The sequence below is a fragment of the Dreissena polymorpha genome, chromosome 13 (genome assembly GCF_020536995.1).
Source record: "Dreissena polymorpha isolate Duluth1 chromosome 13, UMN_Dpol_1.0, whole genome shotgun sequence".
NCBI lineage: Eukaryota > Metazoa > Mollusca > Bivalvia > Myida > Dreissenidae > Dreissena > Dreissena polymorpha.
This window is the reverse complement of record NC_068367.1, coordinates 39524486-39549854: the sequence shown is the minus strand read 5'-3', so window position 1 is coordinate 39549854 and position 25369 is coordinate 39524486. Positions and strand designations below refer to the sequence as shown.

Sequence of the window (25369 nt, the reverse complement as noted above, 5' to 3'; positions counted from 1 at the left end):
AAAATAACTTGCCACAAATGTTCACCAAATGAAGGCGGTGTGTAAAGTGTAAAACCCGTGTCTCTTGCCCAAATGCCAAGGTCACCCATAGACTTAATGGATCAAGTGCAAACAAACACTTTATCATTCGTCATGCAATTCTAAAAATACTATTGTGTCACATAAGAGAGACCATTTTGGATGACGGCACGCCATGGTCGACCGTCGTGGGTTACGGTTCAATCCGGAAGGCCATCTTGGTGTCCATGAAATCCGATCGACCATACGTTATGACGTCATATTCGGGTCTTCAAAACGTTTTTGACGATGCTGCTTTCAGCAGCGAGTCAAGGTTAACATGCCATGAAACAATTCTTCACAATGGCAAGCTATGTAAAAGACCGAGCCAGTCCGATTGAGATAGAGCAGCTTTTCTAATCGGCATACCTCGCTGATTAGCATTGATAACATCTCCGGCAGATACTAAAACGCGGACCAGTCTGCGGACGATTTAGATTATGATTTATAATCTATATCGTCCTCAGATTGGTCCGCGTTTTAGTGCGACCCACATTCTCCAGCATAGTTGTCGTTCGTGTCGACAACAATGGCCGCGTTCATGAGAGAATGTTCAATTTCATTTTAAAACTTTCTTACAGCGTACATCGGCTTTTTTGGCTATTTAGAAACTGTCATTTAGGATATATGAGTTATTTATTAACTAAATCTCCGCTAATGTCAACAATGGATTGAATTCGAAGGATATATTCGATGTGAATGCAGGACTTAATTTTGGATCTGAAGACTTGACAGCTAGACACAGCAAAATTGGTATTTTTAGTTATCAATTTAAGTCACATTTTGCTTTGGAAATTGTATTCGAGCATTTTGCGACTTATTGAATGACTATGATATCCGATATCAGCATATCACATGGGATTTGCATATCACCAACTTCGACACCAAGCTGTTCTGAAAAAATTGATTACAAAGTCTTTACTTTGTTCAAATTACTGGTTTGTATTATTTCTTCTTTCTATTTTAGTATTTGATATCATTTTAAAGTCAAATAAACTGTGTCACAGTAAAAGAGACATTAAGGTGATTGTGGCCAGTTTGGATCTAGATCAGCCTGCAGTCGCTTGAAAGTTGTTTGCTTAAAAGCGGTTTTCTGACAATAACAAATAGTTTAATTGGAAACTGATTAGACTGTCCTTTCCCTGTGACCTGGCTCAAATAATAGTGTTGTCATTAATCAAATGATTTTATTTCGAACATTAATCAAGTGTTTTTTTCTGGTCCCTCGGGATCAATGACTCCGGCACTTTCGTGCTGAGAAGTGAATACTGCTTAAGGCGATGCCCGGGGGCGTGAGAGATGTTGCATCTTCCATTACCTCTCATGAACTGACTCAATAATACCAAGTCTGCAATAATTGATTAAATTTTCGGTTTGGTTGCTCCTACGAGAGATCGAAAAATTTCACATATCTTCCTAAAAGCCTAGTGGTAGAGTGTCGTCTTTGATTGCAGAAGGTCGTGCTGCGGTTTGATCCCCAGAAGTGACATTGAAAACAAGCCAACTTTGTTATCTAAAAAACTGCTCAACCTGATATACTAAGATAATATGAATTTTCTCTCACAATGACATGATGGTCATCAGTTATATTATATAAAAACTCACAGCAGTAGTAAACAATGGGACAATAATTAATGAACGCATCTTTCATTTGTCTTTGACACTTTGAGTTTGACATGGCCTAGATTGAAATATGTGACTTGACTTTACCAGCAATCTTGTGACAGAGCTAAAGTGTTAATGTACCATTGAAGATCCCCTAAATCCAGATTTGCTAAGCCTATTTTAGAAGTGTGGAAAGTTTTAAGGTTGTGACAAGTAAGCAAAAATGGGTCATTACCGAGAGACCACACTACTAACTGATCTATGACTGTTTTAAAACAAGATAAATCAGTGACCGATTTAGATTTCATTACATAGTTCAATAAAAATTAATTTCAGAAGACTGGTAACATTTTAATGTTAACCCTTACGAAACTTTAGGCCCTGCGGCAACTATTAGCGGCTCAGTTGCCTCAATGTTGCGACTCAGTAGCCGCTACTAGTTGCGGCTTTGTAGCCGCATGTTCGTTTTTCGTATGAAATGAGCTTTCTGGCTACTAGTAGCGGCTCGGTTGCCGCTACTAGTTCTGGCTATGTTGCGGCTGCTAGTTTTGGCTCTGCTCTAGCCGCAAGATTTATGAAATAAATTGTCTGCTGTTCCAGAGTGTAATGATTGCAATCCTTGACAGCCATGAACATATATGAACCTACTATAACATATTATACATTGCAAACCAATGCATTTTCTACTAAAAAACTTCCTAAAAGTCTATAGTTATAAAGTGTTAATTATTTGAAGTAAAATGTAATTGGATTTAGTTTTGACTAGTTTATTAACTTAACAATAACATGCTGTCTGAAAGTTTTTTCATGATTTAGGACAAATGTTGACCATTTAGGACACCTGTCTTGAGGAAAGTGGGGCCAATCTGAAAAACTGCAACATTATTTTTTTTTATTAGAAACCCTCTTAGAAATAATATATATGGATTGCTTTTGTCTTTTATGTTGACTTGACAAATGGCCAGCCCAACAGCTAGAATTAAAACATAATGACAACCTTTTGAAATAATCCAGAGATAAAATTAATCTTGCTCTGAAACATGTAATTTTACTGCTTTTGTTTAAAAGCAACAGCAATTGAAATGTAAAAATAAATTATCTTTTAATAAATAAGTAAAGATACAAATCTTCAACACATGTGTAACGTGCAAGGTAACTTTAACCAGACTAGGATTAACGCTGGCTAAGGATATATAATATTTTCGCCTGGCTGCTTTACCAGTGTGATTACAAACAAAGGATTTGGAACAATTATTGGTGCATATAATAAATCACAGTAGAAATCAACAAAACCGGGACAATATAACAAGCTAATAAGAACAACGGACGAGCCTTTCTAAGCCTATGGATGGGCCTAGTCTGAAACTATAGATGAGCATGGTTTGAAACTATGGATGAGACTAGTCTGAAACTATGGATGAGACTGGTTTGAAACTATGGATGCGTCTAGTCTGAAACTATGGATGAGACTGGTTTGAAACTATGGATCAGACTAGTCTGAAACTATGGATGAGACTGGTTTGAAACTATGTATGAAACTGGTCTGAGACTATGGATGAAACTAGTCTAAAACTATGGATGAGCCTGGTCTGAGACTATGGATAGACGAACGTCAAAGCCTTAACTGTAAGTGTTAGATTTAGACTGTCGCTTTTCCACCTAGGTTTACTCAGCAGACAAGCCCTTACTAACAACTAGTTCTGTCACTTTTCCGACCACAGTGTGGGATTACTCAGTACACAGAAAGCTACAGTTATTTACCTAATAATACTAGTTTTCGATCTGTACGCCTTGAGAACCAACTTCGAAAAAATCCTAATGCAGAGAAGCTACTGCTTATATACAGACAAGTCACGTGATACCCTAGAGGAAACTATTCTACAAAATGGGTAAAAACTTATTTACTTCAGCCTTATGAAACAGCAATGAGATACTATTTAACAATATTCAATTCTTATTAGTGAGTTACCCATTATAGTCATGCAGTAAAAAGTTATATATTAAGGCATTACTGCAAATTGTTTTATTAATTTCAGAATAAAAATATATGTATTACCCAAATTGAAAATTCTAGCGTCCGATCTATTTTATCCGAATAACTGTAAGAGGACGATACCGTATATAGCAATGGTTACACTCTACCATTATTAACAAACTGATCAAAGGCAGACAAATTCGCTATATTACCCACGCCCCCGGTTTCATGCGTCCCGTGCATGATTTTAAAATAAACGATCAATGATTGATGAAATCTTTTAATGTTATAAACTCTATGTGCTACCTGCACATGGTTATAAATGAAACTATACAAGATATAAAATCGAGACAATAAACAATATCAAAAACAAAGCAAACAACATCATCAAAAAATCAAACGAAACAATTACAGAACTATTTTTAAATGTTTTCCCACCGTGATAAAACTTGACTTTCAATACATACATCTATTCAAAACAACAACAACAAAAATAAACACATACACACAAAAAACAACAACACAATCCTCTAAATAAGGGTTCAGCATTGTCATAGTATAACGAGGGGCTCGTATCCCTCTGAATGATCAACTCACTCAATGTCGAATTCTAACTTGACACGTCCATTATCGCCGAGCTCAATTCGCAAACTAGACGGGCAGATGTTTCTTGCTCGCAGGTACTGGCCAATATGAAAACTGTTGATGCCAATCGCCATGTACCTCCTCACAAGCACCGAGTTTGCGAATACGTCCTCCCCATCTCTTTAACCGTAACGCTATGCCTCTTACTTAACTCAGTCATGTCCTGTTTGATGATTATCTCACACTTCTTCTTCAAACTTTCACTGTTAACAGTCTATACCTTTTCTTGATCCCTGGTGGCAATAATGACGTGGCCTTTCTCTTCGTAGGCGCTTCTTCTAAGCCATCTTCGTCAATCACTGTTCGCGGTAACGGCATTGGCGTTTTCAGGACCGCATTAGCATTCTCATCCAACTCCTTCAACGCAACTTCCTTACTTTTAACACTCATGTTTTGATCATTTGCATCAAACCGTTCCTCATTCTCCACAGTGAAATCCAATTCAACACATGGATCCTCTCCAATACTGCAGGTACTCATTGCATCCTCCGACTTCTTCTTATCGGCCTTCTTATCGATGCCGTGCTGAATCTTAAGGTGTTTTTGCAAATAATCCTGCTTCTTAAACACCTTATCACACAACCCACAGATCACATTCTCCTTAGTCATGGCGCACTTGACCAAGTGATCCTCGAACCTCTCTCCAGCTGGAATCAATGTTCTGCACATTGGACAGAGTGGTTTCCGTGGGATTGTTTTGGTTTTCGCCATTTCAGTCATGTTTCCACTGAAAATAGAGAATACATAATCTTTAGCCCAAGCAGGAGGTTTCCTCTTTCGTCCATGAAACGAAATCTTTACCCTACCATCTAGCTCAACTACACATTCATTGCTCTCAGCTCTACCTGTAACTTGATCAAACTGATCATCAAATTCCTCGACCGTGTTACTTTCTGAACCAGGCTCAATATCTATCATGCTATCTACCTGACCATCAACCCTATCCTCTCCTACTAATACTTGTTGTACGCTAAGTCTAAGCCTATCACAATATACTGTTTGATTCGTCCTATTTCTGCCGCAATCTACTTCATATACGACATCTGACAACTTCCTAATAACCGTATAGGGGCCCCTCCAGAACGATACCAGTCTTGGCGACATCCCTACCTTCTTTACTGGAAAATATACTAGAACTTTATCTCCTTCTTTGAATGTCTCATAATTTGTCCTCTTGTCATGTATTCTCTTCTGACGTTGCATCGCGTTTCCGGTATTTTGCCGGACCATCTGGTGTGCCGTCTCAAGCCTCTCCTGTAATTCCATTACCCATTTGTTCACAGGGATTGACTTTTCTTCTCTTGGCAGCTCAAACGCTATGTCAAGAGGGGTACAAACTTCTCGTCCTAACATAAGTTTGTTCGGGGTCATTCCCGTAGTTTCGTGTTCTGAACTTCGATATGCCATCATCACGTATGGTATCTGATCATCCCAGTTTGTTTGGTTTTCGTTGACATACGCAGACAACATGGTTGTTAATGTTCTATTTAACCTTTCAACCATACCATCCGATTGGGGATGGTATGGTGTTGTCCTTGTCTTCTCGATACGCAACAGCTGACACATTTCATGGAACAGTTTCCCTTCGAATTGTCTCCCCTGATCCGAATGAATAATGTTTTGGATTCCAAACCGTGTCACTACTTCCTCTACAAGAATTTTAGCGACCGTCGCAGCCTCGATATCTCTCATGGGGAAACATTCCGTCCACTTTGTAAAGTAATCTGCTATGACTAGAATGTACCGGTTTCCGCGTTCTGTTTTTGGCATCTCTCCTAAAATATCAATAGCTATCCTCTCCATAGGATAGCCACTTCGAACGATTTGCATCGGTGCTTGTTTTGTGCGGTTTGGTCCTTTTTGTTTTGCACACGTTTCACATCCCGCAATATATGTACGCACATCAGTTCGTAGACCTGGCCAGTAATACTGCTGTCATATTTTCGCAAGGGTTTTCTTCATACCCAAGTGTCCCGCAGATCGAATATCATGAGCATATTCGAGAACTTTCCGTCTGTATGCCATAGGTATGACCGTCTGTACAATATTGCCGTTGGTCGATTCAATAAGTGTCAAATTTCTAACCAAAATTCCGTCATGCAAGTCTAGAGTTTCAAACTGATTCCACATTGACTTCAAATAATGACTCCCTGAGGCCACGTCATTGAAAGGTGGTATTGACTCGGCATCAACCCAGGACATTATAGTTTTCACATCTTGGTCTCTAGCTTAAATTTACTTTAGATCGTCCATTTCTCTGTCCTGTGTCACAGCTGTTACTCGTTCTATCTTGGCTGGTTTGGAGTCATGCTCATTAACTGTATTTATACTTCCTGTTAGTCCGCACTGATGACAGGGAATTCTACTCATCCCATCGGCGTTCCAATGCTTAAGTCCTGGACGATGCTCGATCTCCAAATCAAAGGCTGAGAGTACCTCCAGCCAACGAGCAACTTGCCCCTCTGGGTTTTTGAATCGCAAGAGCCATCTCAGAGAACCATGATCAGTCTTTACGAGAAACTTTCGACTGTACAAATAGTGCCTAAAATATTTCACAAAGTATATCAATGCAAGCATTTCTTTTCTCGTCACACAGTATCTCTTCTCTCTCTTCGACAATGTGCGGCTAGCGTAAGCGATTACTTTCTCCCGACCATCGACCTTTTGTGAAAGAACGGCTCCAATCGAGTTGTCACTAGCATCTGTATCTAGGACAAACGGCACGCTAAAGTCTGGGTGAGCGAGAACAGGTGACGTGGTTAGTTTGTTCTTTAACATGTTGAATAATGTCTCTGCAGCTTCAGACCACACAAAGTGTTTGTCTTTTTCGGTAAGCTTATACAAGGGTTTTGCTATTTCAGAATAATCCTGAACGAACCGTCTGTAATAACTACAGAGACCTAGGAATGATCTGACTTCTGTTACACTTTGAGGGGTGTGCCAGTTCTTGACGCATTCTGTCTTTTTAGGGTCGGTGCTCACGCCTGAGCTGTTAATGACATGCCCTAGGAAATTTACCTCTCTCTTGAATAGATGGCATTTCTGTGGCTTAAGTTTCAAGCCTGCTGATTCGAACCGACCGAACACCAGATCTAGGTTAGCTACTATCTCTTTGAAAGTCCTTCCGGTCACTATTATGTCGTCGAGGTAGACGAGGCATATCTTCCAGTGGAGTCCTGCCAAAACGATTTCCATTAAGCGCTCAAATGTAGCGGGCGCGTTGCAAAGACCAAACGGCATGAAATTAAAGTCAAATAGACCTCCTCTAGTCGCAAATGCTGTTTTGGATTTGTCTTGCTCGGACATCTCGACATGCCAGTATCCCGAACTTAGGTCAACGCATGAAAACCAGGTCGCGCCAGACAGCTGATCCAAGGACTCGTCTACACGGTGTAAAGGGTACGCGTCTTTGGTGGTTACTTCATTCAAACGTCTGTAATCTATACAAAACCTTTTTCTACCGTCTTTCTTATTGACAAGGACAATGGCGCTTGCCCAAGGGCTCGTGCTTGGTCGAATGATGTCATTCTCCAGCATGTGATCAAGCTGATCATCCACTTCGGATTGCATGTGAAATGGCACACGTCGTGGAGGTTGCTTTATTGGTCTAGCATCGCCTGTGTGAATCTGATGTTTTATGATCCCTGTTCGTCCAAGGTCTGTATCATGCTTTGAAAATATGTTTGAATATTTTTGAAAAAGCTTCATGACCTGATTTCTATCATCTGCTGATAATCTAGCCGAAGCCCTGTCAAAAAGATCGTGCATGTGTTTTGGCAAACTTCAATAAGTCGTATTTAATGATTCTTGAACCTCATTGACCGAACTTATCGTCGCAACATTGGTACCCGGATAGAAGGTCTGTGCCTCGTTAGTCACATTGGCTAATCTTACAGGTATAGTCTCCTTTGGTTCAACCAGGGTTCTAGCCACTAGGCCCCTTCCCAGCTGAACAAAGCGTTCACTTGGTTCAACTATTCCCAATTTCATGCTATCAGCACCATGATCCGCTATCTTTGCAGTCGTGATGACCTCACTGTTTGCCGGAACAACAATTCTTTCTGACAATACTACTCTGTAGCAGCCGACCTTCCCAATACAATGCATGTCAATTTTGTATTTACCTAAAACCAGCAAATCCTGATTCACGTCTATCATAGCTTGGTGGTTTTTCATGAAATCGATACCCAAAACAAGGTCGACGTCTAGCTCAGCAATCACAACTCTAATGGGATAAAACTTCCCTGCAAATCCAATTGCGATCTCTGTACTCCCTTTAACTGTCAAGTTGTTCCCACTTGCACTAATGAGCGGTGTTTCAAAACTCGACAGCTGATGCTTATCCCTAATAAGACCCCAAAGATCGCATGATATCAAAGTGAGTGTGGCGCCCGTGTCTACCAAACACTCAACATTTCGACCATCAACCTGTCCCGTTGCATACATTCCTGCTGAACTAATCATGCTAGATTTTCTTACGTTGGATGACATATCGTTGTGTTTGGGATTATTAATGCCCCTTTGTTGGGGACAATCTCTCTTAAGATGTTGGTCTAATCCACAAATAAAACATTTCAGATGAGCGATAGGCGGGTTCTGTCTGCTAGAATTTGGATAGGTTTGGGTGCGCTGAGACGGTTGCCTATATCCTTGTCTTTTATCCGAGTAAACACTTCTTGGACGTTTGCTCATCTCATCTATTGTTTTCTGTAAACATTTTATTGTGTTTCGCATGTCGTCCATCTCTTTCGTACCGGAGTGTGGTTGAGTAACGGTAGGTCTCACCATGCCTTGCTGACGACGTTCAGCCCTGAAGAACGACTCAAGTTCGACGGCATGTCGTACAGCATCATTGAGATCTACAGGTCTGGATTGCTTAATTTTCAGGCGCATCTTTGAGTTCATTAGTGCATCTACAAACTGTTCCATTGCAAGCGTCTCCTTTACATCTTGAGGCGCTTTTGGATAGGCCAGGTTGGTCAGTCTGCGAATGTCCTGGCCAAGTTCCGCCATGGTTTCTGTCGCTCGCTGCTGTCGTTCTTTAAGCTGCACTCTATACAACTCAGTTTGATTAGGCGGAGCGAATCTCTCTTCAAGCGCTCGCACCAAATCTTCATACGTTGCATCCTTAGATGCTAAGTTTCCAAACACTCCCTGTGTCTGTCCCCTGAGAGACACAGATAAATACATTGCTTTCTGGTCATTGTCCCAACCGTTGAGCTTTGCACAGGCTTCGAAATGCGCCTTGTAGTCGGCCCATGCTCCGACCCCATCGTATGTGGCTGGCTTAACCTTTACCCCATACTTTGCAGTAGTTGAGGGCTCCCCTTTTGCTGTGGGACCGGCTGGTTTCCTGTCTGACATATGTGTTTCAGGTTTCCGCTTGGTGACAAATCTATCAAGTCTGTTGTCTTTTATATGTTCAGTTTGACAGGCCATGTCCATCCTGGATGCTCCAACGATTGGCGTCTTGGGCAGTAGCCGCCTTGGATTTGGAGAAGAACCGAGCATCGGAGTCGCTGATGGCATTATCTTCTCAGACTTTATACCATCCCTTTATGAGTAAACTTCCGGTCTGACACGTTCTATATCTGTTCTGAATGGCGTCGATGCCAACATTTCGAGTCTCATGCTGGTTTCATCAATCTCATGCTGCATCCTTTTTATCTCATGTTCTAGCTGCAAGTTATGCAGCTCTCGTCTAAGCATGCTATTTTCAAGCTCTAATTCTCGGTTCCGACTAACGTCCATGATCGGGTCGTGAATAAGCGAATGTCCAGTGACGTTCTAAAGTGCCCCACGTTGGGAGCCAAATTTTGTAACGTATAAGGTAACTTTAACCAGACTAGGATTAACGCTGGCTAAGGATATATAATATTTTCGCCTGGCTGCTTTACCAGTGTGATTAGAAACAAAGGATTTAGAACAATGATTGGTGCATATAATAAATCACAGTAGAAATCAATAAAACCGGGACAATATAACAAGCTAATAAGAACAACGGACGAGCCTGGTCTGAGACTGTGGATGGGCCTAGTCTGAAACTATGGATGAGCCTGGTTTGAAACTATGGATGAGACTAGACTGAAACTATGGATGATACTGGTTTGAAACTATGGATGAGACTAGTCTGAAACTATGGATGAGACTGGTTTGAAACTATGGATCAGACTAGTCTGAAACTATGGATGAGACTGGTTTGAAACTATGTATGAAACTGGTCTAAGACTATGGATGAAACTAGTCTAAAACTATGTATGAGCCTGGTCTGAGACTATGGATAAACGAACGTCAAAGCCTAAACTGTAAGTGTTAGATTTAGACTGTCGCTTTTCCACCTAGGTTTACTCAGCAGACAAGCCCTTACTAACAACTAGTTCTGTCACTTTTCCGACCACAATGTGGAATTACTCTGTACACAGAAAGCTACAGTTATTTACCTAATATTACTAGTTTTCGATCTGTACGCCTTGAGAACCAACTTCGAAAAAATCCTAATGCAGAGAAGCTACTGCTTATATACAGACAGGTCACGTGATACCCTAGACGAAACTATTCTACAAAATGGGTAAAAACTAATTTACTTTAGCCTTATGAAACAGCAATGAGATACTATTTAACAATATTCAATTCTCATTAGTGAATTACCCATTATAGTCATGCAGTAAAAAGTTATATTTTAAGGCATTACTGCATTTTTTTTTATTTCAGAATAAAAATATATGTATTACCCAAATTGAAAATGCTAGCGTCCGATCTATTTTATCCGAATAACTGTAAGAGGACGATGCCGTATATAGCAATGGTTACACTCTACCATTATTAACAAACTGATCGAAGGCAGACAAATTCGCTACACATGAATTAAAACATGATTTTTATTCAAAACCTTTGTTTTTAGCCTAATCAAATGTTAAAGAAAAATTTCAGTGTTAAAACTTGACATCCTTTTTTTGGGTATGAATAATCAGATTTAATATTTCAATAATTCAGGTTTTTATTTCCAAATCCATGCTTTTTCATTAATATACACCAAATGAAACTGTATTAACCACCACAGCTTACAACAATGACTTTAACTCTTTCCCAGTAACTTCTTTTTGTTTGTCAGATTCTTCAGCTATTTTGATTTTTGTCTGATGACATCATCAGTGATGTCATGACATCATACAAAATTATGATGTAATTCTACAATTGTGCCTACCTTCTGGCTACTAAGAGCCACTAGTGGCTACTATAAGACTTTTGTGTTTTCAAGATTAATATTAAAGTATTGGTTGTGGCTACCATCTTGCTCATAATTGCACTTTTTTTTTATATAAAAATATGTTCTGGCCAGCATCTGGCTACTATGAGCCGCTAGCGGCTACTATGAGCCGCTTGTGGCTTTAAGAGCCGCTAGCGGCCACTACTAGCCATTAGATTGCCACAAGGTAGCCGCTAGCGGCTACTATTGGCTTCTTTCTGGCTTGTAGTTGTGGCTTCAAAAAATGGTACCGGCTTTGTAGCCGAAACATTGCCGCTACATAGCGGCAACCTTTTCATTTCTGTAAAGGTAATGTTACCGATGTGTCAGAACAGGGCCTTTATTTTGAAATCTAGGACATGCATGGTCAGATGATGTCATTAAAGATTTTTCAAACACATACAAATGTGGAAAGACTTTACGAACAGAGCCGTACGGTTAGCCTCTTGTCTACCCGTACGAGGCCGTTCAGCTAGCCTCTTGTCTAGCCGTACGGGGCCATACGACTAGCCACTGCCAAATGAAATACACTTCAAAGTATATATTTGTACGTCAAAGTACAATTTGTCCTTTAACGTACAAGTTTTCTTAACAGCCGATCAAAACACTTGTCTCAAGAGCCGCTTTTTCTTCAGATTTCATAATAAATGTTTAAAATCTCTTTTTTAATTGAGGACAAAATAAATATAAATATCAAAATTGAAAAAAAACCCATTTTACAAAGAAGTTTTAAGTATTTAAAAGATTGAAATAGATTAAATACCCATTTGAAGAATATTAAAGGTAACCTTTTTTAAAATTAAAATTATAAAGCATATTGTGAGTATTTATTAACCATGCGGGGCGGAATATCACGGTCCAGCGCATTACTTTGTAGGAAATTCCCAATGGTTACCAAACGATTACGGCATTAAAAATGTATAATAAACTCCCTGGTTTGGTTGTATTTTGTGCTTACCATTATTTGCATAAGTCAGAGGTTAATTCCGCCACGCCAGGTCAATAAATACACACACTATCTATGAGTTAACGGTCGATAGTCGCATAATTTGGTATAAATCATTATAATAATGTTCAATAAATACGCTCAATATCTATTAGTTAGCGGTCGATAGTCGCATAATTTGGTATAAATAACAAGGACAGTTTGTAAAACATGCATGCCCCTCCCCATATGGGCTGTCAGTTGTAGTTGCAGCCATTGTGTGAATACATTTCTATGTCCCCCACCACTATAGTGGGGGACATATTGCTTTTGCCCTGTCTGTCAGTCCGTTGGTCTGTTTGTGCCAACTTTAAAATTTTGCAATAACTTTTGCCATTTTGGAGATAGCAACTTTATATTTGGCATGCATGTGTATCTCATAGAGCTGCACATTTTGAGCGGTTAAAGGTCAAGGTCATCCTTCAAGGTCAACTTTCAAAAAAACTAAATCAAAGCGGAGCAGAAGGGGACATAGTGTTTCTGACAAACACATTTCTTGTGTGTCAATGTGATATTGACCTTTGACCTAGTGACCTAAAAATTAATAGGGGTCATCTGCCAGTCATAATCAATGTACCTATGAAGTTTCATGATCCTAGGCGTAAGCATTCTTGAGTTATCATCCAGAAACCATTTTACTATTTCGAGACACTGTGACCTTGACCTTTGACCTAGTGTCATGAAAATCAATAGGGGTCATCTGCCAGTCATTATCAATGTATCTCTGACGTTTCATGATCCTAGGTGTAAGTATTCTTGAGTTATCATCCGGAAACCATTCCTAGGCGTAAGCATTCTTGAGTTATCATCCGGAAACCATTTTACTGTTTCGGGTCACTGTGACCTTGACCTTTGACCTAGTGACCTGAAAATCAATAGGGGTCATCTGCCAGTCATGATCAATGTACCTATGAAGTTGCATGATCTTAGGTGTAAGCATTCTTGAGTTATCATCCGGATACCACTTTACTATATCGAGTCACTGTGACCTTGACCTTTGACCTAGTGACTTGAAAATCAATAGGGGTCATCTGCCAGTCACGATTAATGTACCTATGAAGTTTCATGATCCTTGGCCTCAGCATTCTTGAGTTATCATCCGGAAACCATTTTACTATTTCGAGTCACTGTTACCTTGACCTTAGACCTAGTGACCTGAAAATCATTAGGGGTCATCTGCCAGTCACGATTAATGTACCTATGAAGTTTCATGATCCTAAGCGTAAGCGTTCTTGAGTTATCATCCGAAAACCCTCTGGTGGACTGACCGACCGACCAACCGACAAACTGACGGACCGATCGACATGTGCAAAACAATCTAACCCCTCTCTTTCGAAGGCGGGCATAATATTATTAATAATAATGTTCATTGTCAAATATCTCTAAAAACAACAGATGTAAGGCGTCCTCTGATTGGCTTACACTCAAGGGTCAGTACAAACTGAACGTCGAATTACAATTTTGTACGTCGAAATACAAAAAATGTACTTCGACATACATATTGTACGTAAAAGAACAGTTCTCTTTTTAGCTACTTGGTGTTGTTGACTTTCGACCCAAATAGTACGCCATAAATGTGTATTCATACTATAGCCTTCAAGGTACTTATCCGATGTTTGACGGAAAGGGCCAAGAATGTGCGATTGTGGGTCAAGTTCCCCAGGGGTACTACGTCCCCGTACCCCCAATTTTTTTACGTATTAAAATTTTGTCGTACCAATTTTTTTTCATACCCAATTTTTGTTTTCGTACCCAATTTTTTTCGTACATTAATTTTTTTGGTAACCGAATTTTTTTTGGCATAATTTTTTCGTACCCACTATTTTCGTTCCAAATTTTTTTTCGTACCCACATACACAGCTGTGATGATGTAGATCTACTTAAATTGATGCTTTTATATCCATCCTCTTCAAAAGCATCGTCACACCAGTACTGTCAGTACTTTGATTAATGACGATACATCTCGTTCGCCAACTGGAAAAACGTCACATTCGGGTGGCTCTCTTGGATGTGGTCAGATTTGAGTGCGAATTTGGATGACATAACGTCTACGTCTACAACTGGGGACAGTGGTCTAGTGGTAGGATGCTGGTCTAGGGATCGGAAGTTCCCGTTCGAATTCCTCGGGGCACAGGATTTTTCTGAGCAAAAAATTTATCAATTTATGACGATCAAGATGATAGTCAATTATCCAAGATGGTTAAAATCACATCCTTTCGGCCAGTATGGATGACGACGCACACTGTGTGCATTTTTGAAATCGTTTCACCAGCGTCGCCATGACGTTACTCCTTTCGGCAGTCTTGGATGGCTTCTTATCATGTTTTCAATCTTGGATGACGTCACATGCCAGTGGCCATTTCTGATTTGGTAACATCTGAGTTGCCAAGATGAAGTATGAAGCGGATGGCTATCACTTATGACATTTTATCCTGACGGATATCTAGAATGATTGAACACCAATGACTATTTCTATGAGGTAAAAACCGTGTCTCAATTTAGGATAACGGCACATCCTGGTCTTTATCTTTGAAGACGAAACAGCCGAATCACCGCTTTGAAATAATTGATATAAAAAATAATATATTTAAATGTTTTTTTTATTTTTTTTGTGATAAAAACAAATATCCATGATTGTTTTTTGACTTCATATCATCAGCTTGTTTGTAAATTAAAGGTTAATTCACAGTTTTTTTATGTTTTACGTATTCCATTCAATGCATTTAAGCGACTTGTTGACATACTGATGTATTTTTGAATCTTAACATTAAAAGGATTTATTTATAAAACTGTGTTTCTAAACATTTTTATTAAAATAATATATTTATACAAAATCATGTTAAAACAGTACAGATACTTCAAGTAACAAGAAAATTGATACAACAAAAAATTGTGCCCGTCATGGGGTCTGAGCGAGGGACCTCAAGAAGCACAAGCTAATTTTCTACAACAATATAACGCGGGCTCTTGAACTGGTGTGTAGTTAAAATGCTTTATCCATAATAAACGCTTTTGCTTAATAACGCATGAAAAGACTTCGAACGCGCTGTTATTTGACCACCATCGATAGATGATTATCAATAAACAATTTTTCCATTTGAGACGTGCTCTGTGAAAAGGGAGCCAATGACACGTGCATAAATTGTCGTAACATATTAGCCTTTACAGTCCGCACAGGCTAATCAAAGACGAAACTTTTCGCTTTAATGATACTTTTCTTTTTTGTAAAGTCTCTTCTTGCAAAAAATCCAGTTTAGGCGTTAAATGTCGTCTCTGATTAGCATTTACGCACATGCATTAATCCCATTTTTCACAGAGCGCGGCTCATTTTTATTTTGTCTTGAGTATTTTTTTGCCTGTTTAAATACTTCATAGGTACATTGATCATGACTCGCAGATGACCCCTATTGATTTTCAGGTCACTAGGTCAAAGGTCAAGGTCACAGTGCCAAAAAAGTATTCATACAATGGCTGCCACTACAACTGACAGCCCATATGGGGGGCATGCATGTTTTACAAACAGCCCTTGTTAAATTTGGATTAAGAGCCTGAAGCTCTAGGATTTTAAAATTAATTATGGCCCTCTTTGATTGGAAGAGGGGGTATATTGTTTTGCACATGTCGGTCGGTCGGTCAGTCCGTATTCCAGATGGTTTCCGGATGATAACTCAAGAACGCTTAGGCCTAGGATCATGAAACTTCATAGGTACAATGATCATGACTCGCAGATGACCCCTATTGATTTTCAAATCACGAGTTCAAAGGTCACAGTGACTCGAAATTGTAAAATGGTTTCCGGATGATAACTCAAGAATGCTTAGGCCTAGGATCCTGAAACTTCATAGGTTCATTGATCATAACTGGCAGATGACCCCTATTAATCTTCAGGTCACTAGGTCAAAGGTCAATGTCACAGTGACTCGAAACAGTAAAATGGTTTCCTGATGATAACTCAAGAATAATAAGGCCTAGGACTATGAAACTTCATAGGTACATTAATCATGACTGGCAAATGACCCCTATTGATTTTCAGGTCACTAGGTCAAAGTTCAAGGTCACAGTGACAAAAAACATATTCACACAATGGCTGCCACTACAACTGACAGCCCATATGGGGGGCATGCATGTTTTACAAACAGCCCTTGTTCATGGAAATTTAGTCTAAGAAGAAAGTGTGGTCCCTGATAAGATTGTGCTGACTGCACAGGCTAATCTGTGACCACACATAACGCACATACAAAATGAGTGATTATCTACAAAAGATTTTTTTCAACAACACTCCCAAAATATTGTTTTATTAGCTCATCTATTTTTTGAAAAAAAAAATATGAGCTATTGTCATCACCTTGGCGTCGGCGTCTGCGTCGGCGTCCGGTTAAGTTTTGCGTTTAGGTCCACTTTTTTCAGAAAGTATCAATGTTATTGCATTCAAACTTGGTACACTTACTTACTATCATGAGAGGACTGTGCAGGCAAAGTTAGATAACTCTGGCATGCAATTTGACAGAATTATGTGCCCTTTTTATACTTAGAAAATTGAAAATTTTGGTTAAGTTTTGCGTTTAGGTCCACTTTTCTCAGAAAGTATCAATCCTATTGCATTCAAACTTGGTACACTAACTTACTATCATGAGGGGACTGGGCAGGCAAAGTTAGATAACTCTGGCGTGCATTTTGACAGAATTATGTGCCCTTTTTATACTTAGAAAATTGAAAATTTTGGTTAAGTTTTGTGTTTAGGTCTATTTTATTCCGTAAGTATCAAAGCTATTGCTCTCATACTTGCAACACTTACTAACTATCATAAGCAGACCCTGCAGGCAAAGTAATGTAACTCTGACTGGCATTTTGACAGAATTATGTGCCCTTTTTATACTTAGAGAATTGAAAATTTGGTTAAGTTTTGTGTTTAGGTCCACTTTATTCCTACAGTATCAAAGCTATTGCTTTCATACTTGCAACACTTATTAACTATCATAAGGGGACTGTGCAGGCAAAGTTATGTAACTCTGACTGGCATTTGGACGGAATTATGGGTCCTTTATACTTAGAAAATTTGGTTAAGTTTTGTGTTTTGGTCCACTTTACCCCTAAAGTATCATAGATATTGCTTTCATACTTGGAACACTCGCAAATTATCATAAGGGTACAGTAAAAGGACAAGTTGCATAACTCTGGTTGTCATTTTTACGGAATTATGGCCCTTTTTTGACTTAGTAACTTTGAATATATGGTAAAATTTTGTGTTTCGATCCACATTACTTCTTAACTATTAAGGCTATTGCTTTCAAACTTCAAATACTTTCATGCTATCATGAGGTTCCTGTACCTGGCAAGTTGAATTTTACCTTGACCTTTGAATGACCTTGACTCTCAAGGTCAAATTATTAAATATTGCTAAAATTGCCATAACTTCTTTATTTATGATTAGATTTGATTGATACTTTGACAAAACTACTCTTACATGACATACCACAATAGACTCCACCCAAACCATCCCCCGTGCCCTCCCCCCCCCTTATTTTTTTTATTTTTTATTTTAAGATCATCTCACAAATGACCACCACACCCTCACACTATACCCCCCACCCACCCCCCCAATTATTTTTTTTGAAACTGTTAAGAAACACAAAGATTTATTTTTATTATTTTATGTTTCAAATACCGTCCAACCATCGCACTGTAGAATCCCCCCCCCTCCCCCCACCCGAATCCCACCCCCCCTAATTTTTTTTTGTTTTTTTTTGTTAAGATCATCTCACAAATGACCACAACACCCTCACACTATACCCCCCCCCACCCCACCCTCCCAAATTTCTTTTTTTTTTGAAACGGTTAAAGAACACAAAATTTTATTTGTATTAATTTATGTTTGAACTAACGTCCAACCATCGCACCCAAGAATCCCCACCACCCATCAACCCCCCCCACCCCCGATTTATTTATTTTTTCCGCATTTTTGGAAAATAATGTAATAAATGTCCTCACCCCTATTCACTCCACCCCTCCCTCCTTTGTGATTGAAAATGAGAGTCCCTTCACCTTTAAAAAGAAAATAGATGAGCGGTCTGCACCCGCAAGGCGGTGCTCTTGTTGTATCTGTAACCACACATTACGCACATACAAAATGAGTGATTATCAACAAAAGATTTTATTTTCAACAACACTTCCAAAATATTGTTTTATTGTAAAATACTGTAATTTCTTCTTGAATGTTGACATTCATAGAAAAATTTCTTGTTGTTAAAATTTCAATCAGATTTACATATGTATACTTTAAAGACTTTTTTGAAAAACTGTTTTTTGTTAAATCAATCAATTGGATATATTCAGGGTCATTTATTATACCCCCACAAACGAAGTTTAGCGGGGTATATAGGAGTGAACTTGTATGTCCGTCTGTGTCTGTTGGTTGGTCGGTCCGTATTATGTGTCCGCTCTCTAATTCAAGTTGTTTACATCCGATCTTCACTAAACTTGGTCAAAAGTATTATCTAGATGAAGTCTAGGTCAAGTTTGAATATGGGTCATGCCGGATCAAAACTAGGTCACGGGGTCACTTTGTGCGTTTTAAACATTCAGCACGATGTCCACTCTCTAATTCAAGTAGTTTTAATCCAATCTTCACCAAACTTGGTCAGAAGTTTTATCTAGATGAACTCTAGGCCAAGTTTGAACATGGGCCATGCTGGGCCAAAAACGAGGTCACTGGGTCACTTTAACACTCAGCATGGTGTCTGCTCTTTAATTCAAGTAGTTTTCAACCGATCTTCATGAAATTTGGTCAGAAGTTTTATCTAGATGATCTCAAGGCCAAGTTTAAACATGGGCCTTGCGGGGTCAAAAACTAGGTCACAGGGTCACTTTATGCGTTTTAAACATTGAGCATGGTGTCTAAGTGAAGTAGTTTACATCCAATCTTCACCAAACTTGTTCAGAAGTTTATATACATGTAGATGATCTCTAGGCCATGTTTGAACATGGACCATGCCAGGAAAAAAAACTAGGTCACGGGGTCACCTAGATCTCTAGGCCATGTTCGAACATGGGCCATGCCGGGCCAAAAACTAGGTCACAGGGTCACTTATTGTGTTTTACACATTCAGCATGGTGTTCCCTATTTCAAGTACTTTTCATCCGCTCTTCATGTGGGGGGTATTCGTCACGTCTGTGACAAAGCTCTAGTTGTTCTTGTTGACTGTCAAATACAAACATTCAGCATTACATTTTTACACCGCTTCCAATGTCATGAGCCAGCAGCCAAAGAAGCTGGAGGATCTGGAGTTCTGCATGATGATGCATTGTGGGAAAACTGTCTAAATGCTAGGGCTTTAAGTGTCATCTCAGATTTGCCTGTGCAGTCTGCAGTAAATTCAGGAACTAATGCAGTCTGCTCAGGCTAATCAGGGACCACTTTTTCTGCTTGTATGTATTTCTTTTGTTAAAGGGATTCCCTTCCAAAGGAAAATCCAGTGTAGGCGAACAGTGTCCAACGTGATAAGCCTGCACATACTAAAATTTTGATATTTCAGAGTCATTTATAGTCAATGCTATTTCCCAGGTAATGAGGAAACTGCCCAAGAAGCAAGAGTACTTTGAGTTCTGAACAATGATGCATTCTGGGAAAAGTTGCCTTAATGCTAGTGCAGTCCACAATGAAAAATAAGGCAAAACTCTTTTTGCTGTTTTGGAATTTTTCGTTGAAAGGAAGTCTCTCTTTTTACACTGTTTCCCAGGTGATGAGTCAGCTGCCGAATAAGCTTGAAGATCTGGAGTACTGCACAATGTTGCCGGGGCAACAGGCCCTGTACGATCGACTCATCAACAAGATCCAGTTTCAAATGTCGGAGGAGTCTGCGGACCATATATCGGGCGGCGGCGGCTCAGCCATGTTAATGCAGCTGCGGAAGGCTCCAAACCACCCTCTCCTCCATAGGACTCATTACACTGATAAAATTGTGGAGAAGATGGCGAAAGACCTGTGTCAGGTAAGTTTACAATATTTGATACTTGTTCAGAGTATGAATCTTTATGCTAATTGGTAGTATTAACCTTTTGATACATCTGCTTAGTGTATAGTGAGGCATAGCCAAATCGATGTATCTTTTTGGAAACTATTTGGTGTTGAAAAGGTTTTGTATGTTCCTATCGAAAATGAGGCTGTATTTCCAAAGTGAGGACAATAATTTGTAAACCAATTTCAAAGAATGAGGTTGTTCAAAGGACAATCATAAATACATTCTTATTAAAAATACAGGTTAGATGTACCTGTACAATTAGCATATATGGATGCAGTAAAACCACTGTAGATCCAAATATTCATTTACAAGAAATATTTACATTATGTCATTTCTTTTCAAAGGAGCGTGGTCATGCAATCAAGATTTCAGCCAATTTGTTCTCATGACACATGTATTCTAAGAAGCCTGGTGATGTGATCAAATACATCAACCAATCAGAATGCACTTATCAGCCTCTTTATGACATGGGGTCCAGTTTCATGGTCAAATATACCCACCAACCACATTTTACATACAATGTGCTCTCTCCATAATTATACCATGCAATGTAATAAAACAATGCACCTTATCATTATTCAGATTGTTGTTTATTATGTATCAGAAATCTTCATTCTACAACATTGCACATTTCACTAGCCCAGATCACATGATCAAACTAATAACCAATCAGATTGCTCATAACAATGTTGTCTATTTTCAGGAGCCCAGCCATAAGGACAGAGGTGCCCTGCCCCATCTAATTGCAGAAGACATGATGGTCATGTCAGACTTTGAGCTTCATAAGTGCTGTCTCTTCTACAAGGTATATTAGGAGGATTAAGTGATTTCAAGTTCAAGCAAGGTCTAGTATGGGAATTTTTGTTTACAAAATTTTATATTATGACTTTATGACTATTGCATTTTTCAACATTCCATATATTAGACGCGTTCTGAGAAAACTGGGCTTAATGCATGTGCGTAAAGTGTCATCCCAGGGACGACACTTTCTGCTTTAATGGTATTTTTTGTTTAAAGGAAGTCCCTTTTTACTGAAAATCTAGTTTAAGCGGAAAGTGTCGTCCCTGATTAGCCTGTGCGGACTGCACAGGCTAATCTGGGACGACACTTTACGCACATGCATTAAGCCCAGTTTTCTCAGAACAAGACTCATATCATGATTTGTGCAGATAACAGAAATGGTTTTTATACTTGAAAGTCTAAAGTTTCAACGGCCTTGTTCTCTCATGTTGTTTATTTTGAAGTTAGTCATTCATTTAATTTGACTGATTTTTATCAATGATGCTTAGTTAAAGTATATCAAGAAGAAAGAAATCTATATAGTTAAAAAGAAAAGAAGAAGATTCCCTCTGTAAATTTCAAACCCAGGTCTAAATTCATGAACCTCTTGACCATTCCAACATGTGCATTACTACCTCATTAATCTTCATGAAAGCAATCCACATGCTATCAGCAAGCTCAAAAAACTACTTAAATGGTCCAAATTACTATTTTGTTAAGCATTACAAATCCCTGATATTTTTTTTTCAAATTCAGCTGATGTAAGTTATTAACAAAACAGTGTTTATTGTATATTTCTTTGTCTGTATTGTTAGATAGCACTTTCAAAACAAACCATCCGTTAAATATTTCCAAGAAATTTTCAAATTTATTCAATCATCTTTAAAATAATTAAATATGTAGGTATAAGAGCAAATATATGTATTATCTCTTTTTTATGATATAATAATCATTATATTGTTCATATTCTACTTTTTCATATTTCACCTTCGAAGTATCAATAACATCTATAATGGCAACAATTAGAATTCGCTCAGTTATAAAAAGAGGCTCTTCATGCGAAAATGGGTCTTGCGCCATATGCGGCTTATGTTGCTCCAGACAAGCCTGCGCAATGGAGCAGACAGCATAGACCCATAAGACTCATTTTCTCATGGTGCAGCACATAACATTAATGAATGTCAATGTTTAAATTATTTCCAGAGCCATCTTAAGAAGTACCTTCTCGAAGACTCACTGATCAATGACTCAGGAAAGTTTAGAGTACTCGATAGAAAACTTGACGAGTACAGAGCGAAGGGTGACCGAGTATTACTCTTCAGTCAGTTCACGAGTATACTGGACATCATGGAGGTGTTCTTGAAAATGAAGAGTATTCGCTTTTTACGCCTTGATGGCTCCACCCCGGTACCAGATAGGTATGAAAGGTTCCAGTTATTATCTCTGATAATTGACAGTGTTGCAGCTTTGATCTGTGAGATTTTGTTTCTTTAACAGACATGTTGTATTCTACCTTATTGTGCCCCCACCCCTTTATGAGGGGTAAGTGGCATCATACAGATTCACAAATGTCTGTCCGTCCTTCCATTTGAGTCTGACTTGGAGAAGCCAAATACTCTTGTCTTGTATACGGTTTCATCTTTACTATGTTTGCATTTTTCCCTTTTTGTTTGGTTTGAACACATTAAATAGGAACAAATTAATAAAAAATTGGAAACAGATACTTGTATAACTAGAAATGGCGCGGCAGAGGCCGACGCGTATCCCCACACCACATGTTTGACCCAGGGGCGCCCCAGGGTTGGTCATGGGGCTATGCATAGTTGAGATTGACCGTAGTGTCATAAGAGAAGTTTAGTATCAATTTGAAGTAAATCGGTGTAGAAATGAAGAAGTTAATGTAAAATAACCTAAAAAAATGAGTGAAATTCTCTGACCCGGTCCCACCCCAACCCCCATAACTTTTGACCCAGGGGTCAGATCAAAATTCCAAATAGTGCCAGGTCGCACATATGCTCATGTGTGTAAGTTTCAAGGTTCTAGAGCTAATAGTGTTGGAGGAGATAGGGGCCAAGACGGGCGGACGGACGGCGGAAATAACCACATAATCCAACTTTTTCTCCGAAAAACGTGGGGATAATAAAAAAAAGTTGCCCACTGAATTGTTGTTAGGTACAGTTGATATAGCTAGCTTGGTAGACCAACAGTCCACTGCTACAAAATTGTATTAGTGAAGACTGCGTGTATTGAAAGCAGCTTTTTGTTAAGCTTATTTCGAGTGTACCTCAAAAGCACTGATGCTAGAGAAATGAAGCTTTACAAACAGGTAAACCAGCATGCCATCTTGTGCACCTTCATATTTAGATTTTTTTTCTGACATAAAAGGAGTTTTCAAACAAAAGCAGAATGTAAGGGAATTCTTCTAAAGAATAGACATCTTTTTAATTTTAACTATATTAAGGTAATATTTAGTTAAGTAAATGAAACTTCAAAAGTATTATGTTGTTGTTGGGTTTTTGTTCATAGATTAAAATTGAAAACTAATAAACATTATCAAGTTAATTTTCAAACAAAAAAGCCAAACAGGAAGACAGTTTTTTATTCCATTTGTAAAGAAATGCTTTTTACCTGCCCGAAAGCTTTCTTATATTTTAGCAGAAGTACATGTTAACTTTATTTGGGTAATTGTATTACATGTATGTCATTTTATGTTATGTTATGTCATCTACTGTAACATACAGTCAATAATCTGAATATAGATAGAGAATACTATGATCTTGTAATTGTGTACTTGATGCTGTCCCACTTTGGAGAAAGGTTTCCATGTGAATGTTCTACTTTTCTCAGATAGGCTTACAGGGCTCAGCAAGCCCTGTAATGTAAACTTTTTTTCAACTCGGGTACATTCATGTACACAATGATACTAAAAAATTTCTCTATCCTACAATATGAATAAAAAATATGTCTGTGACACAATTGAAATATTAGTGTTAAAGTGCAAGTATATATTAAAATTTAAGAAAAAATGAATGGGTTTTTTGATACATTATAACAAGCTAAATCATCTACAAATATCAACTGCATTTTACCTGCAACCACATGTGAAATGCTAAAAAAGGAGCCAGCTATGTCCATGAAGTAACAGTGTAAAGGCTGGTTGGTATGGAAAGCACAAGTTTACACGGCACCCATAGTTTCCTTCTCTTAAATCATTTAGCTTAAGGATAAATACTCTTAAACAGCGTTCTCCATAAACATTTGAGTAGCCAGTTTTACGTTCATAGTAGCCATTGACAAAAGTACTAAAATGGGCATTTTTTGCACTGTTTTGAATTGATGTCCAGGAAAAGTAGCTGGCGCCAAGATTGTTGGTAACCAGTAAAATTGCCGGCTGTCGTTGCTTGCATAGTGCACTGACTTTCATTGTCTATTTCTTCACAGACAAAGGTTAATAGACGAGTACAACAATGACAAGGGTATATATGTGTTCCTGCTGTCCACAAAGGCAGGGGGTCTGGGTATCAACCTGACGTCGGCCAATGTGGTCATACTGCACGATATTGACTTCAACCCCTACAATGACAAGCAGGCCGAGGATAGATGTCACAGAGTGGGACAGACCAGGTAATGAGGTTGCCATGGCAATAGATGTCACAGAATGGGACAGACCAGGTAATGAGGTTGCCATGGCAGAGTTATTTGTGGTTCTTGAAATGGTGCCCTAGCCTTCAAATATAGGAAATAAATGCTTTTTAACCCTTTTCCACCTAGAAGCAACGTGAAAATGGCTATGCGCAAACAGCATAAAACCAGAACAGCCTGCGAGTAACTCCCAGTCTGTTCAGGTTTTATGCTGTTTGCTCCTCATCAGTATCTAAGGGTTGGAACTGAAACCTTTTAAACTTAGTTCTAGTAAGAAAGGCTTTTAATTAAATTTAACTTTCTGTAGGACTACAAATGCGTGAAAATACGTATCTAAGTGGGAAAGGGTTAAAACCAAATGTGGGGGGTAACTTTCATGTGATGTAACTGAAATTAGAAATTAGATTAGAGTAAGT

General features: G+C 38.8%; 2 protein-coding genes across 2 annotated transcripts in view; one reads left to right on the top strand and one right to left on the bottom strand.

Moving 5' to 3' along the window:
- LOC127855485 (solute carrier family 46 member 3-like) overlaps positions 1 to 25369 on the bottom strand; it is a 250234-nt gene that overhangs the window by 208213 nt on the left and 16652 nt on the right. The window lies entirely within an intron of this gene.
- Positions 1 to 25369, top strand: part of LOC127855480 (SWI/SNF-related matrix-associated actin-dependent regulator of chromatin subfamily A containing DEAD/H box 1B-like) — a 318923-nt gene that overhangs the window by 288433 nt on the left and 5121 nt on the right. The window contains exons 17-20 of the mRNA XM_052391107.1: positions 20250 to 20501; positions 21235 to 21336; positions 22515 to 22729; positions 24753 to 24935. Coding sequence (XP_052247067.1) covers positions 20250 to 20501; positions 21235 to 21336; positions 22515 to 22729; positions 24753 to 24935 — 752 coding nt within the window. The remainder of the gene's footprint in view (positions 1 to 20249; positions 20502 to 21234; positions 21337 to 22514; positions 22730 to 24752; positions 24936 to 25369) is intronic.